The 23,984-nt window shown below is 29.8% G+C and overlaps 1 protein-coding gene across 1 annotated transcript; it reads left to right on the top strand.

Annotated features, from left to right (window-relative positions):
• The first annotated feature begins 717 nt into the window (after positions 1-717).
• On the top strand, positions 718-20,939 carry LOC113363162. Its single transcript, XM_026605641.1, has 4 exons — positions 718-1,103; positions 18,723-18,850; positions 18,950-19,175; positions 20,515-20,939. The coding sequence occupies exons 1-4, from the start codon at positions 719-721 to the stop codon at positions 20,712-20,714; spliced, it is 939 nt and encodes a 312-aa protein (XP_026461426.1). The 5' UTR covers position 718; the 3' UTR covers positions 20,715-20,939.
• The last annotated feature ends 3,045 nt before the right edge of the window (positions 20,940-23,984 follow it).

Below are 23,984 nucleotides of genomic sequence, written 5' to 3'. Positions count from 1 at the left end.
TGGGTTTGCCAATAATTAGTCAGTACGTCTCCTTATGAATAGGAATCGAATGTTTTTTGATTTATTGAAACGGTTGAACCGTGTTCTCGAAATTCGTATCCGCACACACACACGCGCACACACATACACATACACACATACATCCATTTATCTAAGGTATGCCAAATGTTTATAAACCTTTGAAACGTAAAGATATATAGAAATTTTCATTTTCGATTTTTTTCGATTACTATAACTCACCGAAAAGTTAAAAATATGGTTAATTCGACCATTGAATTTGTAAATTGTAAAGAGTGCAAATTTAATTTAATTCACCAAATAAATAGTATAATGATGTGTAATGAATGGCGCAAGTTTAGCAAACGTTTATAAAGTCCCTCGTACAGTGTGTGGATAAATCATATCTCATCCAGTCAGCCGCTTTGAGTTGAGATATGCCAGTCAGCGAATAAAATACGCGACTTAATATTACACACATCTGTGCGACAAATAAAACCACTACCACTCATACTATCGTACCAGGACAGCTTCTTCATACATCAAATGACTAACTAACTAATTCGTGATCGAATCAGTCACCGCCAGTCGGCCTTTGCGCTCCATCACAGCACTGTGTTAATTTATCAACGATTTTATCTAAGTTTTCAAAAAAAGTGCTTTATTGAGAAAAAACTTTACAAGTGCTCTGTACGGTGATATGTGCCGTTGTGATTTCAAAATGCTCTTCATTGCCATGTGTACTTTGGGCGCCATTGCCTCTCCTCATGGCAACAATGGCAACGGAAGGGATCTTCAAATCGAGGAAGGTGTCTATACAGTACCTCAAGCTAAAGTTGAAGCCTACCATCCACGAGGGTTGAGGGTGTCGATTCCTCATCAGGAAGGAATCGAACTTTTTGCCTTTCATGGTTCTGTGAATAAACCCATGGTTGGCTTGGAAGCTGGTCAACTGTCCAGGGATATTACTGCAGAGAGAAATGGATACTGGTCATTCTACGATCCTCAAGTGAAGTTAAAAGTAGGGGATGTTTTGAATTATTGGTTATTTGTGCAAAAGGATAAATTGGGCTACAGGAAGGATGACCAGAGCTTCGTAGTTCGGGGTGAGTTTGGAAAAATATGAGTAAATGTTTGTAAAACGTAAATTTTGAATTATTTTATTATAAAACGACTGCGTTTAGAACTACTCTTTATGCATTGTAGTGGTTTCTGACTGCCTTATCTTTTAGATATAATACTCATGTATTTGTATATAGGAATGACTTACTAAAACATACCTTATTTTCTTACCTTACTAATTCACCATTATTGAAGAATGCATAATACTTTAAGAGTTTTCAAACATTGAGAATGCATAATACTTTAAGAGTTTTCAAATATTGTTTATATTAAATTCCGGGGCTCGCCCGTAGGTGAGCGGTTAAGAGCCACGGGACCTGAATCAGAGATCCCGGGTTCGATACCCACTTCGAGCAGCCTGTTGTCAGGCAGCAGTGACAACGATTTTCACTTGGAAATATAGATAGCAATATGTTTCCAAGTGAAAATAGCCCTTGCCCGGCATTGCTGCACCAATAAAAAGTCAGCCCTATTAGATTAATTCTAATAACAAAAATCATCAAATTTGAATGGATTAACCATTGGGTTACCGTCTAAAAAATACGAAGTAAGAAGTTTCAGCTCAACAGCTCATAGGACGTAAGGTTCTGATTGCTGTTAAAAATATAATTAAAAAAAATTAAATTCCCAAAATTAATATTACTATTATCTTAAATATTAAATGAACCGAATGACATTTATATGTTCAAAATGCAATCGTCAGTTCTCAACGGTAATGAATTTTATTTAAAAATCTTCGAGGATATGTTTAACTATTAAAATTTATAAATTATTTTTAGTTTTATAACTATTTTATTTTGTCACAAAATTGTGAATCCAAATGCTTGTTCTGGAAAGTGTCAGCATGGTTTTAGACTATTTATAAACGCGAATTCGCCGGTTCCGGCATTCAAAATCATCGTTCCGGCTACAAATACATACATTTACAAAATTTAATTGATATTTATGTATTTGCATTTAATATTTGAATTTAGAAAATATTTAATATAAATGTTACTATTTTAACATTTAAGCCTAAACATTGATTCGGAACAGGTCTATGCGTATTTAGATTGTTCATTCTGTATGATTATATTTTAAGGGGTTTGCTCTCATTTTTAGTTGTATAACCATATGAAGATTCATCAAATTTCCAGACGTAAATCAGAAATTTATGTAAGCTGATTTAATATATACAGAAAATGTTTTATTGGATTTTTTGTTATTTTGCCGGTTCGAAATTTAATTTAGACCTACAGTTTTTTCGGCAAAGCTTCTCAAAATAAACCATATAATCAGAATTGCGATAAGCTTCCAGAAAATTTAATTTACCCTTTTTACCAATTTTTACTACTAATTTTTTATATCAACCTCGATATAAAGATTTTTCCATGGTAAATTTATGATGTGAATGTTTATATGAAGAAAATGTTTTATTAAAATTTTTTGTTATTCTGCTGGTTCTAAATTCTAAATCCATTTCTATGTTTTTTTGGCAAAACTTGTTGAAATAACCATAGAATCAGAATTAAGATGAGTTTTAATGACAAAAAAATATGACCTACCTTTTTTTACTAATTTCTTATATTAAAGGTGTTATAAAGTTTTAATCCTAAATAATTTTATGACATCAATGTTTTAATGGGTGTCACAAAAATGCAAGCGTTTTTTTATACTTCAGCAATGTGTAATTAATTAAATTTATTAATTCGTACTGAATGTATAAGCTTAATTGAAGTGTGTTTTATCGTAGATATATCTCCAATTTTGTTTATTCATTTAGTTAAATAGACACTCAAAATTTGATAAGTTTTTTATAAGTCTATATATTAAATTTTGTATGATGATCTACAATTTTTAGGAAACATTTTTTATTTGCACTCTCATTTTAGATGTAGATTTTTCTAGTGCATGAGCGATTCAGTAATCTTCAAGAAATTTAAAAACAATTGTTTCACCTGTCTGGTTACGAATGTTATTTTCCCACATCGTATTTCGGTAAAAGGTTTTCCATAAAGGTGAAATTATAAAGCAATTCAAGCAGTTTATTCTTGGCAAATGCATATGGCATTGTATATACTTTTATCGGCATTTGTCGGAACGCAGTTACAATCTTGAGTTATCTATAAAAACCCGTAAACAATGTCGAAACAGTAAAGTTATTGAAATATATGTTATGCGTAAATTATTCTGCATGATCTATTTAAAAATATTTGCTTTTTCATTTGGAACCATTGTTAATTTTTTTTCTCTTATAATCAAGAAGCCACAGCCAAAAATGTTTTGCTCAATCAATACATCAATATGCTACTATTGATCAACTGCATTTTGTATCAATAAATAATAATGAAATATGTAATAAATATTTGTAAGGAAAAATTTATTTGAAATTGAACAGTTTAAAATTTTTGTCATGAAAGTACCAATAAAAACTAAATTTATCATTAGATAAATCCATGTACAAGATAGTTTGGCAAGTATCCATAAAAAATAATAGTAATATAAATAGAACGATGGCCTGGTGATTGTATTTTTTTAAAGGACTAGACAGATTTCGGGTGATTACATTTGTGCGAAATTGATCTGAAAATTAGTTCAAAACTAGTTGTTAATAGCATTTTGCCTTAAGGCACGTTGCATGAACTTCTCGATACGTGTAAATAATAGACTTTATTAACAAGAATTAGAATTATCTATTCAAAATCTATTCTAATTCTAATCTATTTAAAATGTTCAACTGTTTATTTCGTAAATAGAGATTTCGATTTCATTAAACCGATTTTTAATTGATATCTTTAAAGAGAACTTAAAATATCTGAATTTGTATAAATTAAATTAATCTGTTCATACATTTCATTTTATTTATTTCGCGGTCTAAAAATGTGATTTATTAAGTGTAAACTGTAATCAATAGCTATCTACGAAACACCACAAAACGTACAGATGCTTCGGTATAGATTCTAATTTAAATTGCTCAAGGACGCAGCAAAATTATGAACTTTTTTTAAAAAAAATTTAAATTTATTTTTTAAAAAGTTTTATCCGAATCTTCTAGTATTTTTTTGTTTTTGTTTGCATAAACTATGGTAGTATCATCGACATATAGGATGTGTTTTTGCTTTATTTTTACCTCTTGAAGATTATTTGTATAGATGAGATATAATAAAGGTCCTAATACTAAGCCTTGTGGGACTCCACAGTTTATTTTGCACCTATCACTTGTCACATTACCAACCTTGGTCCTAACTGCTCTTTCTGATAGGAAATCTTTAATAATGCTAAGTGATAATCCTTCTAATCCCCTAATAATTAATATATTGTGATTCACTGCATCAAAAGTTCTATTTAAGTCAATAAATATCGCTACTGTATGTTTATTCTCTTCAAGGTGCTGACTTATGGTATTAGTTAAATCCTTCAATGCACTGAGCAATTAGTTAAATCCTCAATGCAATGAGTTTAAAAATATATTTCATTAAGTGTAAACTGTAATCAGTAGCGATCTACGAAACACCATGGGGATGGTTTAGTATAGATTTTGATTAGAATCGCTCAAGGACGCGATATTCTAAACTTTGATATTTTTTAAAAATTTCACCGCTTCTGGAAGACCTATAATATTTTAGTATTTTATTTTATATTATGAAATCTATTCTTATACAATGTTTTACCCGAATCTTCACATTTTTTTACATATTTAATTACGAAGAAACGGCTGGGCCAATCTTTACCAAAAACTAATCAACGTGATTCCTAAACAAAATGTTCTAACCAATTTTTGAATTCTTAAAATCGATTCAAGATTCGGGCCTTAAACGTTCGAAATTTTTTGCACTTTTCTACCAATTTCAAAAAAAACGGCTTGGCCAATCGTCGCTCATAACTGTAAACGAGAGCCCTTATCGGCTAAATTTCTAAAATTGGTTCAGCCGTTTTTGAAAAAACATCAGCAAAAGGTAAAAAATTGGCTCATGTACACACACACAGATACACACACATACTATTTTGAAATTTAATTTTATTCGATTCAGATTGACTTGAAAAGTAGAGAAAACATAAAATTAGCTTAGTTTTTTTGTGAAAATTTAAATTTTCTCTGGGTGTTAAAAACCTTAAATTTTGATATATTTTAAAAAAAACTGCAATATTAGATTTAAGGAGTTCAACATCTTTATTTGATATTTCAGTGCAAATGAAGAAATCAAGATTAAGAAAAATGAATTCGCAAAACTTGTCAATGTACTTAATATAAAACTTCGAAACAAATTTTAACTTAATCAATAAAAGTGATTGCATTTAAAAAAAAATGTCGCTGATGCTTCATAAATGCTTCATTAGCTTCTATAATTTATGCCCAATGTTATAATTTATGCACAAATTTATTCTAGAAAGTTACTGACATGTTTTAAACTGTTGAACAAGTTAATTAATCATTTTCATTCAATTTAATAAAGATATATATATATTTGTCTACATAACCTGTTTGTTTAATAATAACAATCAATACAGATGACTATAAAGCTCATTTATTAAATGCATGCATACCTAACATAGGAAAAAAAAACATTTCTATTACCATTAACAATGAATGAATTCTTTCTTTATTTACTTAATGCATTTGTCTAAAATGACAAACATTATTCCAATACAATTTATTTATAGAAACATATTAATTTATAAATTAGAGATTTGCACATGTCTGCTTGTTTTCGATGCCACTAATAATTGTTACTGTGCATATAGACTGAGTTCAAATCTCTGGCCTGACCTCAATTTAAGCAATTGTTTGCCACGTCCTTGAGACTATTTGGATCGTATCTAATTGAACACCATTAAACAACCAATAGTATGAATTATATCTAATAAATTTATTATTGGTGCCACGTGTTATTAGGTTATAAATTTTGGATTTTTTCTGAAGATTATCTTTCACTGGCATGAATTTCTTAAATATCATAATGAATAAAAAATTACAGTCTTTGTACTTGCACTTGCACTTACTTTACTGCTAATAGATCCTTTATAAAATAATTTGTTTTATTTGAAAATATATTTTCGTCGTTTGATCTACAAAAGTATACATGAATCCAAAAGGTAAACTAGTGGTGTATGGCATCGTGCCTTAAGGCAAATTGCTGGAACTTCCCGTACCGTAACGAAATGTTCGAAGAATATTAAATGTTTTCAAATAGATTATTATTAATATTGTCTAATATTTATAAGAACTATATAAACTGAATTGCAAAATTGAAATTATTTGTTTAAAATATATTAGAACTTTTTTAGAATTAAAATATAATCTGAATTATTTTCGACATACAAAAAAAATTTTTTTTCAAAAGAAAAAAATTTGAAACAAAATTTTTATTCCAAATGCAATTATTTTGTTGAAACAAGCAGAAAGTTTGTTGAATCATTCAAATCGGACGCTTAGTTCTCTCAAAATTTGTCATTTTTTGCAAACTTAGCTCTGTATCTTTGAAATGGCTGGTCCTGCCTTTGCCAAAAACTAATCACCTCTTCTCCCAATTATTACAAATTGAATATTTTTTAGATCATTCAAATCGGATACTCCGTTCTCTCAAAAAGTCAATTTCTATTTTCTGCACTCTTTGCTCCGTATCTCCGAAACGGCTGGACCTGCCTTTGCCAAAAACTAATCAGCACCTAACCCTATCAATAGGAATCGAATGTTTTTTGACCCATTCAAATCGGTTGATCCGTACGCCCGAAAACGTGGACGAAAAAATGCGGCCATACAAAACACACACACACATCCATTTTTTCTGAGGTACGCCAAAATGTTCAGAAGAACCTTCAAAACGTCGAGAAATGCAAATAATTTCATTTTAGATTTTTAGCCCATTATTATAACTACCTTACGGGAAGTTAATATAAACATAAATTAACGAATTGGTCTTGAAATTGATTATTTTTTTTAGGATATTTACGGTTTACTATTTCAGAAATTAAATAGTTCAACTTTTTATTTATTTGTCAGCAGAACACAATAATTAGTACAATCACAAATTTTGAATAATTAAAGTTTTGCCAATTTGAACATGCAAATATAAAATCTTCGCATGTGAATCTTTCATAAAAGAATTTAATATTTTCCTCCATGTTAGGATTGCATGTATGTATATATGTTTGTTATACTCATATGTTCGATTCCATGACTAAATAGAAGTTTGTTAACAAATTTAGATTTTTTCTCTGAATTTTACTTTTTTCTACAAATTTTTGGTGAACTTTTGATTACAGAACAAATTTTGGTCTGAAACTTCTCCTTACTTCGTATTTTCAGATGGTAACCCAATGGTTAATCCATCCATATTTGACGATTTTATTATTAAAATTTATCTATAATAGGGCTGACTTTTTATTGGTGCAGCAATGCCGGAAAAGGGGTATTTTCACTAGGAAACATATTGCAATCTATATTTCAAGTAAAAATCGTTGCCACTGCTGCCTGACAACAGGCTGCTCGAAGTGGGTGTCAAACCCGGAACCTCTGAATCAAGTCCGGTTACTCTCAACCGCTTACCTACGAGCCCCTCGTAGTTATTGGCAGTATTTCAGTATTTCCATTCAGAGTACCATTTTATTTGCTTTTTCTAGCTAACTGCTAAATTAACAAAATTATTGCTGATCAAAAATAAAGTGGCACAACCGTACTCAGTTTCCCTTACTGTACGTTTACAATGAGGGTAAATTTGTACCCTGCTTACAGAGTACAGAGTTTATTATTTCAAAACTTACAGAGTCGAATATACTTATAATTATTAACTTCCCGTAGGGTAAGTTATTGTAATGGGCCGAAAATCGGAATTGAAAATTTTTACATTTCTCGACGTTTTGAAGGTTTCTGAACGTTTTGGCATACTTCAGAAAAAATGGATGTGTGTGTGTGTGTGTGTGTGTGTGTGTGTGTATGTATGTATGGATACAAATTTTCGCCCACGTTTTCGGGCGTACGGATCAACCGATTTGAATGGTTTAAGAAACATTCGATTCCTATTAATAAGGAGAAGAGCTGATTAGTTTTTGGCAAAGACAGGTCCAGCAGTTACGGAGATAAGGAGCAAAGAGTGCAGAAAATAGAAATCGAGTTTTTGAGAGAACGGAGCATCCGATTTGAATGATCTAAAAAACATTCAATTAGTAATGATTGGGAGAAGGGGTTATTAGTTTTTTGCAAAGGCAGGCCCAGCCATTTCGGAGATACAGAGCTAAATGTACAAAAAATAGCAGTTTTTGAGAGAACTAAGCGTCCGATTCAATTGATTCAAAGAACTTTCTGCTTGTCTTAACAAAATAATTGATTTTGGAAAAAAAAAATTTGTACCATTTTTTTTTTTTTTTTTTTTTTTTTTAATTTTTTGTATATCGAAAATAATTCAGATTTTATTTTTAATTCTGACTATAGTTCTAATATACTTTAAACAAATAATTTCAACTCTGCAATTCAGTTTATATAATTCTTATAAATATTAGACAATGTTACAATATTTATAATGATCTATTTGAAAACATTCAATATTCCTCGAACATTTCGTTACGGTACGGGAAGTTCCAGCAATTTGCCTTAAGGCACGATGCCACCCACCCCACTAGTTTAAATTAAATATTATATTTTTATATCTAGTAAATAATAATTTGTAAAACTGTTCAATTATTTTCAGTTAATTATGAGCTTTGGATATATGCTATTAATTTCTATTATGTTCCAGACAAATATAAAAAAAATGTTATAGAGTTGTTGAAGAACATCCAAAAATAATAAAGTCTTTTGAAAATTGTTTTGATTATAAAAATGAATTAAAGTTTAAAGCTTAATCGCGTATTCATGCACAATAATTAGTACAATCATTGATTTTTTAAAGATATCAATTGGAAATCGCATTTATTTTATTTTACGGAAAGCAAAAACTTCATTTTTGAAATGAACAGTTTAAAGTTTTCTCTAAATAGTTATTTCGGTTACGTGTTATAGAATTACGCAAATTGGGAAGTTTGGCAGATTGAATTGGGAAAAATACCACATTTATCTAGTTCGACGAATATTATTATATATATTAAATAATATATATTTAAAGATAATTGGCTATATCGATATGTGCATTCGCTACATTTAATTCATTAATAGTAAATTTGGACAAATTCTACACTGATAACTCGTAAGATCGAATTATTTCGAAAATCTGGCAGTGCGTATTTGCTAACGTACTCTCCATTCATGTCATCACATCGTAAAAGGTCAAATGTATCCTCTGGTATCTTTGAATTACGCTAATTATCTAATTAAGTCGTTTAATTTATTACAGATCATTCGAAATGATATATTTACATTTAATGTGCTATATAAATTATTTATAGCTTAAAAGAAATGAAATTTCTAAACAATAACTGAATATTTGCACATTCTATTAATATACGTTATCACATCTTGAGGGTCATTTGTTAACAGATAAAATTATATATGAATACACTTTTATATAAATATATATTTAATTTAATACACATATGTATGATTGTGTTTAGGCGTTTTTATGATATGGCTATTTTTAGAGCAGCCTTGTGAAGGAACGCTCAATTACATTTTATATGGGAACTATTCAAAGTCCATGTTTGATTAACAATATAACATAAATTATATCAGGAATTGAAATTGATTTAAACATGGAATATTTTTCATATATTAAAATTATGTAAACAATATTCTTCCGCACAGAACGATAAATGTACATATATTGATAATGTGCGAGTAAACATACTTTTATCGAAATTTCAAAAGTAGTAAAGGAAGTGGGATCGTTGAATGAATTATTAGAATAATTAATTATGATAAATGATATAAAAATAATAAATTAGCATATGCTTTATTTATTGAAATCGAATATGTTGTGATCAAATGCTAAAGTTGGTTTGTTCTTTGAGACTACCAAGGCAAACCAGGAAGAAGCTAATGATGTTACCTTTTTATAAAAACTGTAACATATGAATAAACGACATGCAGACTTTGAAGACAAAAACCTAATGCTAGTGCATTTTACATTCAAATGTGTTTTTTAGCAATACAATCAGACATTCAATTGTAATTAAATTTTCTATTTTGTTCAATTAAATAAGTATACAATTGTAGAGCAGGGCACGAAGATCCAATTTGACATTGAGCAATTATCTTGTTAAAAGCAAATTAAATTTGTTAAATGTCCTTAACTGGACAGTTGTAAATATAAGAGATAATAAAAAAAAGCAAACCAATTATAACACAACAAATAACATATATTGAGCCAACAACTATCTGACTGCGTTGTGTAAAACTCCAAGTTATTTCATCATTGTAGAAATGTTTTTTTTGCTATTTTTTAAATAATTGTAACCTGGTCCTTTTTATCCCATAGGCGAGGTAAATTGGAATGGCTAGGGGCAAACAGTTCCAATGTCTTATTTTAATTTTAAAAGGATTTTGCACAATAATAGCTACATTATTCAACTAATGCAAAATATAAATTTTGTGGGTGCATTTTTTACAGAGATAACACTGTAAATAACCTTGATCTGATATTTCGTCAGTAATATTCATCAGAAGCGTTGGAATAACTTTTTATTTAATTTATCTCTTGTAAAATTGCTTTTTTAAACTTAATTTACTTTCTTATTTGCTATTTTTTATTGCTTACACTATTGCCAGTTTGTCAGTTGTCAGTTTTTTACCCCACCCAAGGTTATATAAAAATAACTATTGAATTTAACTTAAAACTAACAATATATCTTATAAAACAATTAATATATTAATGTCTTGTAAACTAAGCAACAGTGCTCACAACCAACAAACAACAATAAAAGAAAATACTTTCGTTATGGATTTCAAAACATTGCTTTTTTTCCCGATAGCAATGCTGTAAGAATCGTGGTGATAGCTGGTTATACATTTTTATCCCTCATGAAAAATTCAAAATTTAATAAAATCAAAATATAAAAATAAATTAAAATTCTTACATAAATTCAAAAATTCAAATTATGTTAAACAACGATTATGTTAAACAACGTCTAAACAAATATTGTTTTCATTTTCAACTTCACTCATCAAGAACTTCATGTAATTAAAATTAACATACATTCATTGACTGCTTGTATTTTTTTTTACTTCTTTGCTGGCAATATAGTTTCATTCTTTGAACAGCTGTAATATCTGTCTTACCTAAACAATATTTTCCATTTTAATAGCTTCAAAGATTTATAGAAACTACGAATAATATAGAAATAATTTCTAATCAATAAACTTACGTTTAGTACACGGCACAAATGTTTAATTTGTTTTATTATTTTCAAGGAACAGGGTAAAATATTCTTCTGATACAGGCATTCTTCTTTAAATCAAGATTTGTACTACGATGTAATTTTAAAATGTTTATTTATCTATGCCGATTTCCTTGTTGTACCGATAGTACGCATACAACGTTGATGCCGGACGCATTCAATGACAGATCTTTATTCACATACACGACGGCTAATCACAATCGACCTGTATTGAAATGATTTCATCGAGAGCGAATGACGTACAGTTCTGGCGTAACGCATTTCCGTTACATTTGTAGGAATTTACACTCTAATCGTGCCTAAAGAAGTTTTATTCAAAAAATTGAATTACGGTACAGAAAGTTGCAGCAATTGACCTTAAGGCACGATGCCATGCACCACTCCTTTTGATAATATCTCAAATTTACGCATTAATTTTATTTTATTGCTCTTGGAAACATCTTTATGATATCTATAGTTTGAAGTGAAAATGTATATAACTATATTGATCAGGTTCTATTCAATTTGGGATTTGATCTCAGTGGGAATGCCGAGCCCGTACCACTTATTGCACCACGTACTCCTCAATCAGTGAAATAATTTTCATTCACAACTTTTCTCTAAATAGTCAAATAGCTAGCATATGGAGGGAAGGCAACGGCGATTTCAATTCAATTCAAAGACTATATATTTCAATATATAAAAGTATGTACATTGCATATTATAACATGGGTTTATTACCCGTAGGTATTGTATCCTTCATTGGATTTGGTTTTTCAAACAATAATTAAAGTGTATGTAAAACTTTTTGACAAATCGTGTGGCAAAAAAGAGGAAAGAAACTTTTTCCCCCCAAAAAAACCACAAAGCAATATTTATAATAATAGTTAATTATACAAATAAAAAGAAAAACAAAAATAAAAGATTTATTTTCATCCAAGTATCAATTTCCGCTATGGGTCGATCAGTATATATTTTGGCATGGCGTGATTGCCATACCAAATATCGTCTCTTGTGTATTGGCCGAGGCCCGCGATGTTAACGTTAGGATGATCCCCACATTTTAGATAAAAATTCTCAGTGAGCTTTTTTATAAAGTCTAGTATGGTTGGTAAGTCAGTCTGTTTGTGTATGTATTTTGAAGAGTAGTAATGTCTAGTCAGTGGGTTCCTTATTTTGTTGAGTACGAGTCGTAGTGTCTTATTTTGTAATGTCTGTAGTTTTCGTAAGTTAGTCTTAGTCGTCGCGTTCCATGCCGGAGCGGCGTATGTCAGTATCGGTCTTATTAGTGTCAAGTAAAGTGTTCGCTTGTTCTTCACGCTTAGCGGGCTGTTCTGGTTCAAGAGAGGTCTCAGTAGATTCAAGGCAACGGCGTTTGTTCCATTCATTCTATTATTTACAAAAGCCGGTAATATACAACAGGCAACCCTTGAGAATTAAAAGCAAATATACGGACTCGCATGCGATCCGGTCATATTTGCATAAAACAATTTGATATTTATATTGCCCGCACTGCGTTCTGTTTAACTTCGCTCTCTCTAGTATTTAATTTGTTTTATGTTTTGCATTTATTACCCCTTGCATATGTACAACACGTATTTCAAACCCTTTCTGTACCGTCAATTTCGGTACGAGAGCTTTTTCATTCGTTTGCTATTCTTACAATACGCTAATTAATTTTTAATTTTTATTTAATTCCATCATTTTTAATTGTTTATACCTATTTTTGGTTTATTGACTACCAGTAACATAGTATTTTAATTGAGTAGGAACTATAATAACATATTTATTCAAGGAATCATATAGTACGGACAAAATAACATATATGGTAAGGACATACTGAGGTGCTATTTTTTTAAGAAAGTAGTTCATAATGAATAGTTTCGACTTTTTGGAGATATTAGCTAAATGAAAAAACATCGTTTTGCAACAAATGCAAGCCTCTTTTTTACCGGTGGGTTCTTTGGTCTTTAGCAATGATTTCTTGCCTACTTAGAGTAGAAGTCGAATGCCAATCACCTTTGACAGGTTTTAATTTCTGAAATAAAACTTCTTTAGGAGCGACTAGGGTGTAAATCCGTACAAATGCAACGGAATCTCGATGAAATTATTTCTATACGGGTCGATTGTGATTAGACGTCGTGTAAGTGAATAGAGATATGTCGTTGTATGCGTACCGGCATCAACGTTGTACGCGTTCCGTACATTTTAAAGTTACATCGTAGTACAAATCTTGATTTGATGAAACATGTCTGAATCAAAAGAATATTTGTTCCGTGAACTAAACGTAAGTTTATTGATTAGAAATTATTTCTATATTATTCGTAGTTTCTATAAACCTTTGAAGTTATTAAAATGGAAAATATTTTTAGGCAACACAGATATTACAGCTGTTCAAAGAATGATATTATATCGTCAGCAAAGTAAAAAATACAAGCAGTCAATGAATATATGTTAATTTGAATTGCATGAAGTTCTTCAAACACAATTGCATGAAGTTTCAAAAACAATATTTGTTTAGGCGTTGTTTAACATGATCCACTGTGTGAACGAATATTATAGATTTTATTAATCAGCAATTATCTCGTTTCTTTAATGAAGGTTTATTTCTAAATGCTAATTACAATGACAAACCGATCATGCCATATTTGAAGTATGACTTTTTTACATTATTGTTTTTAAATGTTATACATATTTTTAATGCTATTATAAATATATAATTTATAATTCATCATTATATAAATAATGTGTATAATGGTTGACAATAATAAATGTGTGCTTCAAGGGTGTTACCATATTACTAATAAACATTATTCAAAATTTTGGTGCATTGGTAAATTCAAAATTGTCATGGAAAAATACATCATATTTATTTTTACTTAAATGCCATCTTGTACAGTAGCAAATAAGTTTTACTTCAATCGCGTGTGAACCTTACGCGCACTCTATTTTTTCTTGGCCATATAATTCTTGTGAAATAGTACTATGTTATTTTGTCCATTGCATAAGTATGTCATTTTGTCCGAAATTCAACAAAAATGAATAATTAATTCACACTTCACCAAACTGATTATTACAATAAAATTGATCGTTCTCACTAATACTGGTATAAGTTAATTGATTTTAATTGAAATAATTACGAACATTTAATGTATATTAAATACGGTTATACGGTCACGAAAACGATGATAAAACTAGCCAATTTTTAAATAAAGAGACTTTTATTGTGTCTATATATACCATTTTGTCCGTATTTTTCATAAAATAATACAATAAATATAATAAGAATAGAACAACTTATACTTATTGTATAGTGCAATAATATGCATCACGGTATAAGTAACGATTCCTAAACTAACCATCCGATTTTTTTAATTTGTTATTATTTTTTCTCAAGAATAGTATTTATGAATGTTATGATTTTTCTACTATTCAAATATAAAGAAAAGTTTGCTGGTTTGCACATGTAAATATTTGTCTATAACATTTGAATACGATGAATGCAGGCATGTTGAAACGTCAATTTTTGTTCAAATATATAGAATTTTTCATTTATTTTTTATCTTACCAGATTTAAGATTATGACTTCAGTAAATATTTCAAAATATAATTTAGCACAGGCGCTTATGAGAAAAAATACTCTATCAACTAACTATCTAGAACCAAGTAACAGATAAATTACCATGATCAAAAATGTTTTTTCTCTAACCAAATGCATTTCAAAGAATTCAATTGGAAATTTCTATTTTTTAACTTCCCGTAGGGTGTTATTGTAATGGGCCGAAAATCGGAATTGAAAATTTTTACATTTCTCGACGTTTTGAAGGTTTCTGAACGTTTTGGCATACCTTAGAAAAAATGGATGTGTGTGTGTGTATGTGTGTGTGTATGTATGTATGGATACAAATTTTCGCCCACGTTTTCGGGCGTACGGATCAACCGATTTGAATGATTCAAAAAGCATTCGATTCCTATTGATAGGGAAAAGAGCTGATTAGTTTTTGGCAAAGGCAGGTCCAGCCGTTTCGGAGATACGGAGCAAAGAGTGCAGAAAATAGAAATCGAATTTTTGAGAGAACGGAGTATCCGATTTGAATGATCTAAAAAACATTCAATTAGTAATGATTGGGAGAAGTGTTTATTAGTTTTTGGCAAAGGCAGGTTCAGCCATTTTGAAGATACGGAGCAAAATATGTAAAAAATGGCAATTTTAGAGAGAACTAAGCGTCCGATTTTAATGATTCAAAGAACTTTCAGCTTGTCTTAACGAAATAATTGATTTTGGGAAAAAAATTTTTGCTCCAATTTTTTTTTTTGTTTTTTTTTTTTTTTGTTTTTTTTTAGTTTCTTGTATATCGAAAATATTTCAGATTTTATTTTTAATTCTGACTATAGTTCTAATATACTTTACAAATAATTTCAACTCTGCAATTCAGTTTATATAATTCTTATAAATATCAGACAATGTTACAATATTCATAATAATCTATTTGAAAACATTCAGTATTCCACGAACATTTCGTTACGGTGCGGGAAGTTCCAGCAATTTGCCTTAAGGCACGATGCCATAATTGCCTCAAGACAGAATTCCACTTACAGCTAGTTAATATTTATAGCCCAGTCATCTTAGGTTAAATTAGGCAAGAATCTCGTAATGTGAGATACCCAGCTGTAACTTTGTAAATAGTTGTATATTGACACCCTTAATGTTGTCTCAAAACCTACATATGGTAGGGTGTGCGCAACTATTAAATTTCGGGGTCAAAGGTCACAAAAATCGCGGTTTTTCGCTTTTTTTGTAAATATCTCATTTCCTATGGGTTTTTTGCTATTTATGTTTATTATCAATATTGTAGAATACAAAATTCTCTTCAAATTTTGTTTGAAAATTTTTTTCATACGGTGAACCGTTTTCGAGATAGAGGGCGGAGAGCGCGCGGTCATAGCATCCCTTCAGGTCAACCGATGCCTTCGGTCAAAAACGCGCCATATATAGTTGATGAACTATCGCTAGATTAATGATTATAAACATTTGTCAATTTTTATTGACTATTTTATTATATTTTGTCATTTTTTCCTAACCTATCCACTTTTTATTCAGTATTAATTTATTTAACAACACTTACCTGCCCATTAAATTGCAGAATTGTTAATATAAGAATTATATTTAAATTTAAACCTAATTAATATTAATAAATTCTTACATGATAAAAAAACAAATAAATTAGGAATTTATCTTTTTATTAAAAAATATTATTTTATACATTTATTTTTTTTTCAAAGTAATAAAATGAAATAAAGGGTACAAAACTACAATTAATAATTTTAATCATCTTCTGCCTCTTCATCGTCGTCTTCCGGCTGCTGGTGAATTTCAGACTGGTCTTCATTGTCGTCTTCAACGTCATTTATCTCAATTTCTTCCATAATTTCGGTATCAAAAGTTCCATCTTCGTTAATGTCGCTCTGGTATGGTAAAGCATTGAAACAAGCTTGTCCATTACATTGGCCACAAGCTAAAGAGCATTGCAAGCCCGCTTTCCTGCATCCGCATCGCGAACCACAACCACTCTTGCAGTTGCAGAAAATTGTATTTAGCAAATATTCTGGAGCAGGTGGTAAAATTGTCATGATAGGCTCCAAAAAATCGTTTCGCATTGCCCAACCCCATACCTTTGGTTCCAAATCATGCCCTAACCAAGTTTGAACTTGATAATATACACGTTCAAAATGTTGATGAGCAGCTGCACTTGTTGGTGGAATATTTGCAAGCTGAACAGGTTTATTAAGTTTTGTAGACTTAACGTAATGAATATAACGAAGATGATCGAGACTTTTCACAGATTTCGGAGCATTATAGACTGCCAGTAAGATTTGAGTTCCACTCTCTAATAATCTCTGGGTCGAACAATTTTCTTCCTCAAATGCTTTAGCTAGTTCATCCAAATTTGTCAGTTTCTCAAAAACTTTTAAAAATGTTTTTTTTCCCTTTTTAAAAAGCCCAGAAGTTGTGTCACATCCACTTAATGCGTGCAGAAATAAAATATGTGTTTTGGAATGAGGATAATTATCAAAACTTTTAGTCGAGTATATCTCCGTTTTTACATTTTTGGGTCCCAACTTTTTTAAAGAAAATTTCTTTTTCGTGGGACAGGGTATGCCCAATTAAAATGACGAGTAAATCAATATCTTGTCCTATTATAATTGCAGATTTTCAGACATTGATTCTTGAATTGCACTTTCAACAATAAGGACATCCGCATCATCTCTGGCTTGTTTTGTAGTTATATTTGCAGCCTTTAAATTTTTTTATTAACATGTTAATTAGCCTAATTTTATTATTTTGATTTGATAAAAAAAATTCTTGAGAAACTGGTACAACTATTGTTTTATCGAAACATACTTCATATGATTTTGAAAGTGCAGTTCTTCTCAGCTGCTCCATAGCTTTTACGTTCTTACTGTAGTCTGAATATCCGTCAAATACAACAATTATTTTGGACCTGTAATGCCTTTGTAAATAATTTATGTATTTATCAATTATAATAGAAAAAGTATCTTCTCTGCTGGATTGGAAGGAATGGAAGGATTTTGAAATTTATATTTCATTTAAAGAAAATGCACTTAATTATTTTCTATTTAAATTTTAAGAGTGTTTATGAAACAATAATCATATTATGATTTAAGTTTTTTCCTTAATTATTTTTTAATTTTAGTAAACGGTGATTAGTATTATTGAATAAATATAGTTTTAAGGCACGAAAAAAATGACAAAATATAATAAAATAGTCAATAAAAATTGACAAATGTTTATAATCATTAATCTAGCGATAGTTCATCAACTATATATGGCGCGTTTTTGACCGAAGGCATCGGTTGACCTGAAGGGATGCTATGACCGCGCGCTCTCCGCCCTCTATCTCGAAAACGGTTCACCGTATGAAAAAAATTTTCAAACAAAATTTGAAGAGAATTTTGTATTCTACAATATTGATAATAAACATAAATAGCAAAAAACCCATAGGAAATGAGATATTTACAAAAAAAGCGAAAAACCGCGATTTTTGTGACCTTTGACCCCGAAATTTAATAGTTGCGCACACCCTACCATATGTAGGTTTTGAGACAACATTAAGGGTGTCAATATACAACTATTTACAAAGTTACAGCTGGGTATCTCACATTACGAGGTGAAATGCTAAAATGACTGGACTATTAGTATGCTGATAATTATACCAATATTTCTTGATATATTTATTATAAATCATTTATTGTATTACTAAATAAATCTAATATTTAGCCTAATATCTCTATTATAGAATTACTGGATGCTCAAAATCCGGAACCAACATTAGTCGAAGAAAAACCAAAGCAAAATGGTGCAACTCCAGCTAACGTTGTCGAAGTACATTGTGATCCCAGAGAAATGACAATGCTTTATATACAAGTAATAAATTAATACATAAGTTATTATTAAGATTATTTTCATATAGTTCTATATTTATTTTATTCTATATTTATATGGTTACTATATTTTTTATCTTAGGTGAATCACACAAAGAGTGAGTTGCAAATTTTAGAAAATGATGTTAAAAGATTAACCAAAGAGTTGGAAGGCTTACGAGAAATTCAAACAGAATTGCTAACAGAATTAAATAGTACAGATAGTAATATGTTGTTACTTACTGGAGGATCTCCTTTGGATATAGATCCATTGAATGCCGTAGTTTTGGTAATCAGAGAAAAGCTTCTGTTTTCTCAAGACACCATAGGTATGTAATTAGCAAGTTGAATTTGATGATCAGATATTAAAATTTCATTATTACTATTAATATGGAACACTTTATGACGATGAAATATGAATTCTAACCTGAGAACTTTAGTTTCCTTCGTGATCCATAATTTGGTACCTTTAATTCCATAGGATATCTGTATATATTTCTGTGGCCATAACCCAACTACATCAAAAAAATATATTTAACAAAAATTGCATTAAAAGAGAAACAAATATTAAAAGTTGATTGTGGCTTTTTTGCAAAATTTATCTGTACAGGGGAGACTGGGTACTGTTGTGCAACTTTTTTTTGATCAGCAATAATTTTGTTCATTTACCTGTTAGCTGGGAGGAAATCAAATTAAAGGGTAGTTTAAAATATTTATCTAGAGGAAATACTGAAATAATTCCTTAAATGCAAAAGATTTGTCATAAAATCAAATCATACAAGAAAAGGGAGAGCGTCAGCACCGTTCACACCCAAGGGAAGGTTGTGACAGGATTTCTCTTTTGTATTTTTAGATTTTTTTCATCTAATTATTCTACTCCTTAAAGAACAAGAAATACATATCATAACCGTATCCCAAAATTTGTCACAACCATACTCAATTCGTACTTTTAAGAACAAATCATAATTATTACTGAGCTAAATTATCGAAGCAAATTGCTGGCAAATAACTACTAATGTTCAACTTACAAGCAAGGTCATCTATTTAGATGCAATTAACTGTTATTATTATTGAACATGAAAACTTACTTTTGACTTTTTAAGAGCAATGCGGTCTACAGATCATGATATTATAAGGCACTGACTGTAAGCAATAATGTGAACTTGTTCGAACAATCATACTTCATGTTTCCCACTTTGGATCCTATCTCAAAATCAGTATAGATTAGCTGTTATGACAACTGTCAATATCGTACCCTAGCACAATGGTACTCGGTCTACTCTAATAATCGTCTAAAATTAGCTAAATTATTCATATAATAAAAGTATCCAATATAAAAATATGTTTGGCTAATGGCTTCTCTCATTGATTAGTTATGCTATAATCTTAGTAAAAACTCTGTAACTAAAATTTTTGCCTAACAAAAAAAACTGACCTATATATACTCATATAGCTTATGAAATAAACATATCTCTAATCACAAAATTTTATTTTATAATTTCTATAAAATATTGAACTACATTATCGAATAAGCAAAAAATACTCCAGCAGCCCATCTCATTTTTTATGGTAAGGTCAACAATCTCGTTATAATTTAAAATCAAAATTACCAGTTCAGATTTCAATATTGGTTTATCTATAACTATAATATTGTTTTATATTTTGTAGTTGTAACAAATGCTTCAAGGCTAGGTGATGGGTCCATATGGTTTACAGTAAACTCCTTTGAGCAAAAAATGAAACTTCTTGCTAGATCGAGGAGCCGTCTAGCAAATTCTAAGTTGAAGATTGAAAGTTATAATCCAACTGAGGAAATACATCATTTAGATCTAAGATTTCCCTCGGATGATGCACATGCAGAACGTTGATCATGAGGAAAAATCTTCGAGAGATGATGATTGATTGAGAAGTTTAGTTTTTGAAATGTAGGGTTATAATTAATTTGGATCGAAATTAGATTCGGAGACATCCGCGCTTTTATAATATGGTATTTGGCAGTTGTCAGTATATTTTGATTAATTTATTACAGAAAATCGTCGTTTTTCTCGTTTTACTGAACTAAACAATGAATAATCATTTAATTCGAAAACTGTTGGCGCTTCTAGTAATTTTATGATTTGTTTTATATCAGGATATAATCATAAAATTATGATCTTATATACTTCTTCACAAACTCATTTTTTATTGTAACATCGACTTATTTTATTGCTATAACATCCAAAAGTTCTTAAAAATGTAACTAAATGTATGGTTACTGTCAAGCTATGTGCCATATGTATATTTTTGTTGCGAATCAAGTTCATTATAAAAATTAATTATAATTATTCTTTAGTGAATCCAAATTAATAAGTTAAGTATTTTTAAAATATATAATAATTTACTTGCTTTAAATTATTGACCAACATTTTGATACAATTTACCATTTTTTACCACTTGTAAATTTCATTTACAATGTAGTATAGTAGTTAATTTAAGTTTAATAAAAACAATTTTACTCAAAATTTTTAAATTAAGATTTAGTTAAGTGCTCCACTCGTTATATTTTATATTTAAGTGTTTTGTCTAACTCCTCATTAGTTTTAGTTAGTTCATTGTCGTAGACATAAAGCTGTGCCTTATAGTATGTTTTAGCAATCAAAATTGTGAACTTGTTGATATTAGAAATTAAAGATACACATCACACAATAAAGGTATGAAATTATTGTTTTTACTTAGGAAATTATATTATAGGTTAGATGCATTGGATAGTACGAAAAGAAAGATGGTTTTCTTATTAGCAGGTGTTTAAACATAGTTTACAAGTTGTTTCAAGGACTGTAAACAGGTAAACTTATTACATTTATTTCTTCATGTGTTGTTAATCGCCGATTTCTAACATACAGATAATCTGGGAGTTGTGCTAACTATTTCTGAGGTATGCATATTGCTAGTAGATACTTTTTATACATAATTTTTCCTGAGTTGGTAATCTTTCAAACATTTTTATAGTTTAAAATATTTAAAGTAAAAATGTGCAAAAAAATGCTGTCTGTTCTTCTTTGTGTAGAATTAATTAAACTTTTTACACAGCATACGTACATCTAATAATAAAATGTTATCAACCTGAAATCCATTTTATCATTCTAACTAGTACTTTTAGTGTACAGTCAACCCTCGGTTAACGCGGCAAGTGCGTACCGTGTAGTATGTGGACCGTGCTATAAAAAACTCGTATTTAACATACACTTCAGGGCCTGAAGTTCAGGCTATGGAAACTTATATAGTGCAGTATGGGAACCGCGCTATGAGAAACTCAGAGTTAGTACAAATAATTACAAATCGCACAATTTTATCGTGCTGTTATGGAGACTAAGGAATAAAACTTGAAGTAGGAGTAATACGGACGAAATGACATATATGACATAGACACTTTATTAAAAAATTGGCGCAACGCGGTAGTCAGCTCAAACGTGTTTTGGACAGCTATTATATAATCAAGCAAGTCTAAAAGATAGAAGTCGATCACAAAACTCACATTAATAATCTTTTGATATCAAGTTACTAGAATCACTCATAGGTTGCGCAAGAAACTTATGGGCTGTTGAACAAAAACCGTGTATTAGGAAGTCCGTGTAGTCGGAGGGATGTCGGTTTTTTAGCTCCGCGTAGTATGGAAATCGTGCATCCAGAGTGCCGTGTTAACCGAGGGTTGACTGTAATAATATATTTTTCTGCATCGTAAGTGAATATAAATAAGTTAGCAAGTATGTGTAATCATTCAAATACAGACATAATGATGAATATTTTAAATTCACATTTTACAAAGTAATAAATATTAAATTATCTAGAAAATATAAATAATTGTTACATAATTATTACAGTTTTGCAATGAGAATAAAACGATCATATATCTAACTAACGCTTTGATAATGACTAATTAATAAATATTTATGTCAATTAATGGGTAAAATATTCAAACAAAATGTTTAAATTGCAGTTTACTTAATACATGAAAATTGTATCTTAACATCATTTTCTTTATCACTGATATTGCACTAACTGTAATAAGAAAATTTGCCTCGACTTGAGAAAATTAGTATAATTTTGATTTTTCAGCAGTATGGGCCAAAAACATGGGCATGAAAGCGAGACAAAAATTATTGGATGACTCTGATTTGTAAACTTAGAAATGTAGAATAAAATAATTAAACAAATTGATTTATAGAAGTGATGCGAAGAAATAGTGGAACAAGATCTGTACTGAATACTATGATGAAGCAAAAATAAATATGGATTGGTCCTTTGTTTCACAAGGCAATTTCCAGAGCAGAACTTTCACGAAAATGCACAAAAATGGAAAAATCGTGTAAAAAATTATCTGGTTATGCGCTACGTATGACTTTGATTGCAAAAATCATCGGAACTATAAGGTAAGGTATTTATTAAAATGATATTATATTCATTGTTTTTTTATTGTCATATGACTAATTTATATAACATTGTTTTTTTATTGTCATATCAATGTATGTTGACATATAGACGTTGTTAGAGGTTTTAAGCTATTTGTTATAGGTCTCAAATAGCAAAAAGTGTAATTTGACATTTTGAATATAAATACTGATATTTGTTAATATGTGTGAATATTAGACATATTAAATTTAAAGCATTTCGGAATTTTCAAAATATTATAAAAATTCACTCTTTGAACGAACATCCTAAAATATTATGGAATTTCGGCAAGTGATTATATAAATCCATCAAAGTTGGAATATTGAAATATGCCAAAATTTAAAGTTTGAAGTTGCTAAGTCTCAATTCTCATTGATTAAATCGATTATTATTTTCATGTATTGGACAGTTATTCAAACATGCCTTAAGGCAGTGGCTTCCAACCTTTTTAACTTCCCGTAGGGTAATTATAACTTCCCCTCCAAGTTATAGTAATCGCAAAAAAATCGAAAATGAAAATTTTTATATACCTTTACGATTCAAAGGTTTCTGAATATCGATTTTAGCATGCCTTAGAAAAAATGGATGTATGTGTGTGTGTACGTGTGTGTGTGTGCGTGTATGTATGTGTATGTATATGTGTGTGTGTGCAGATACAAATTTTCGTCTACGATTTCGTGAACACCGATCAACCGATTTGAATAATTCAA

Source organism: Ctenocephalides felis, unplaced genomic scaffold (genome assembly GCF_003426905.1).
Source record: "Ctenocephalides felis isolate EL2017-DRISC unplaced genomic scaffold, ASM342690v1 CF-g0.4_SCAFFOLD_00845, whole genome shotgun sequence".
Classification (NCBI taxonomy): domain Eukaryota; kingdom Metazoa; phylum Arthropoda; class Insecta; order Siphonaptera; family Pulicidae; genus Ctenocephalides; species Ctenocephalides felis.
This window is presented reverse-complemented; position numbering and strand designations above follow the sequence as displayed.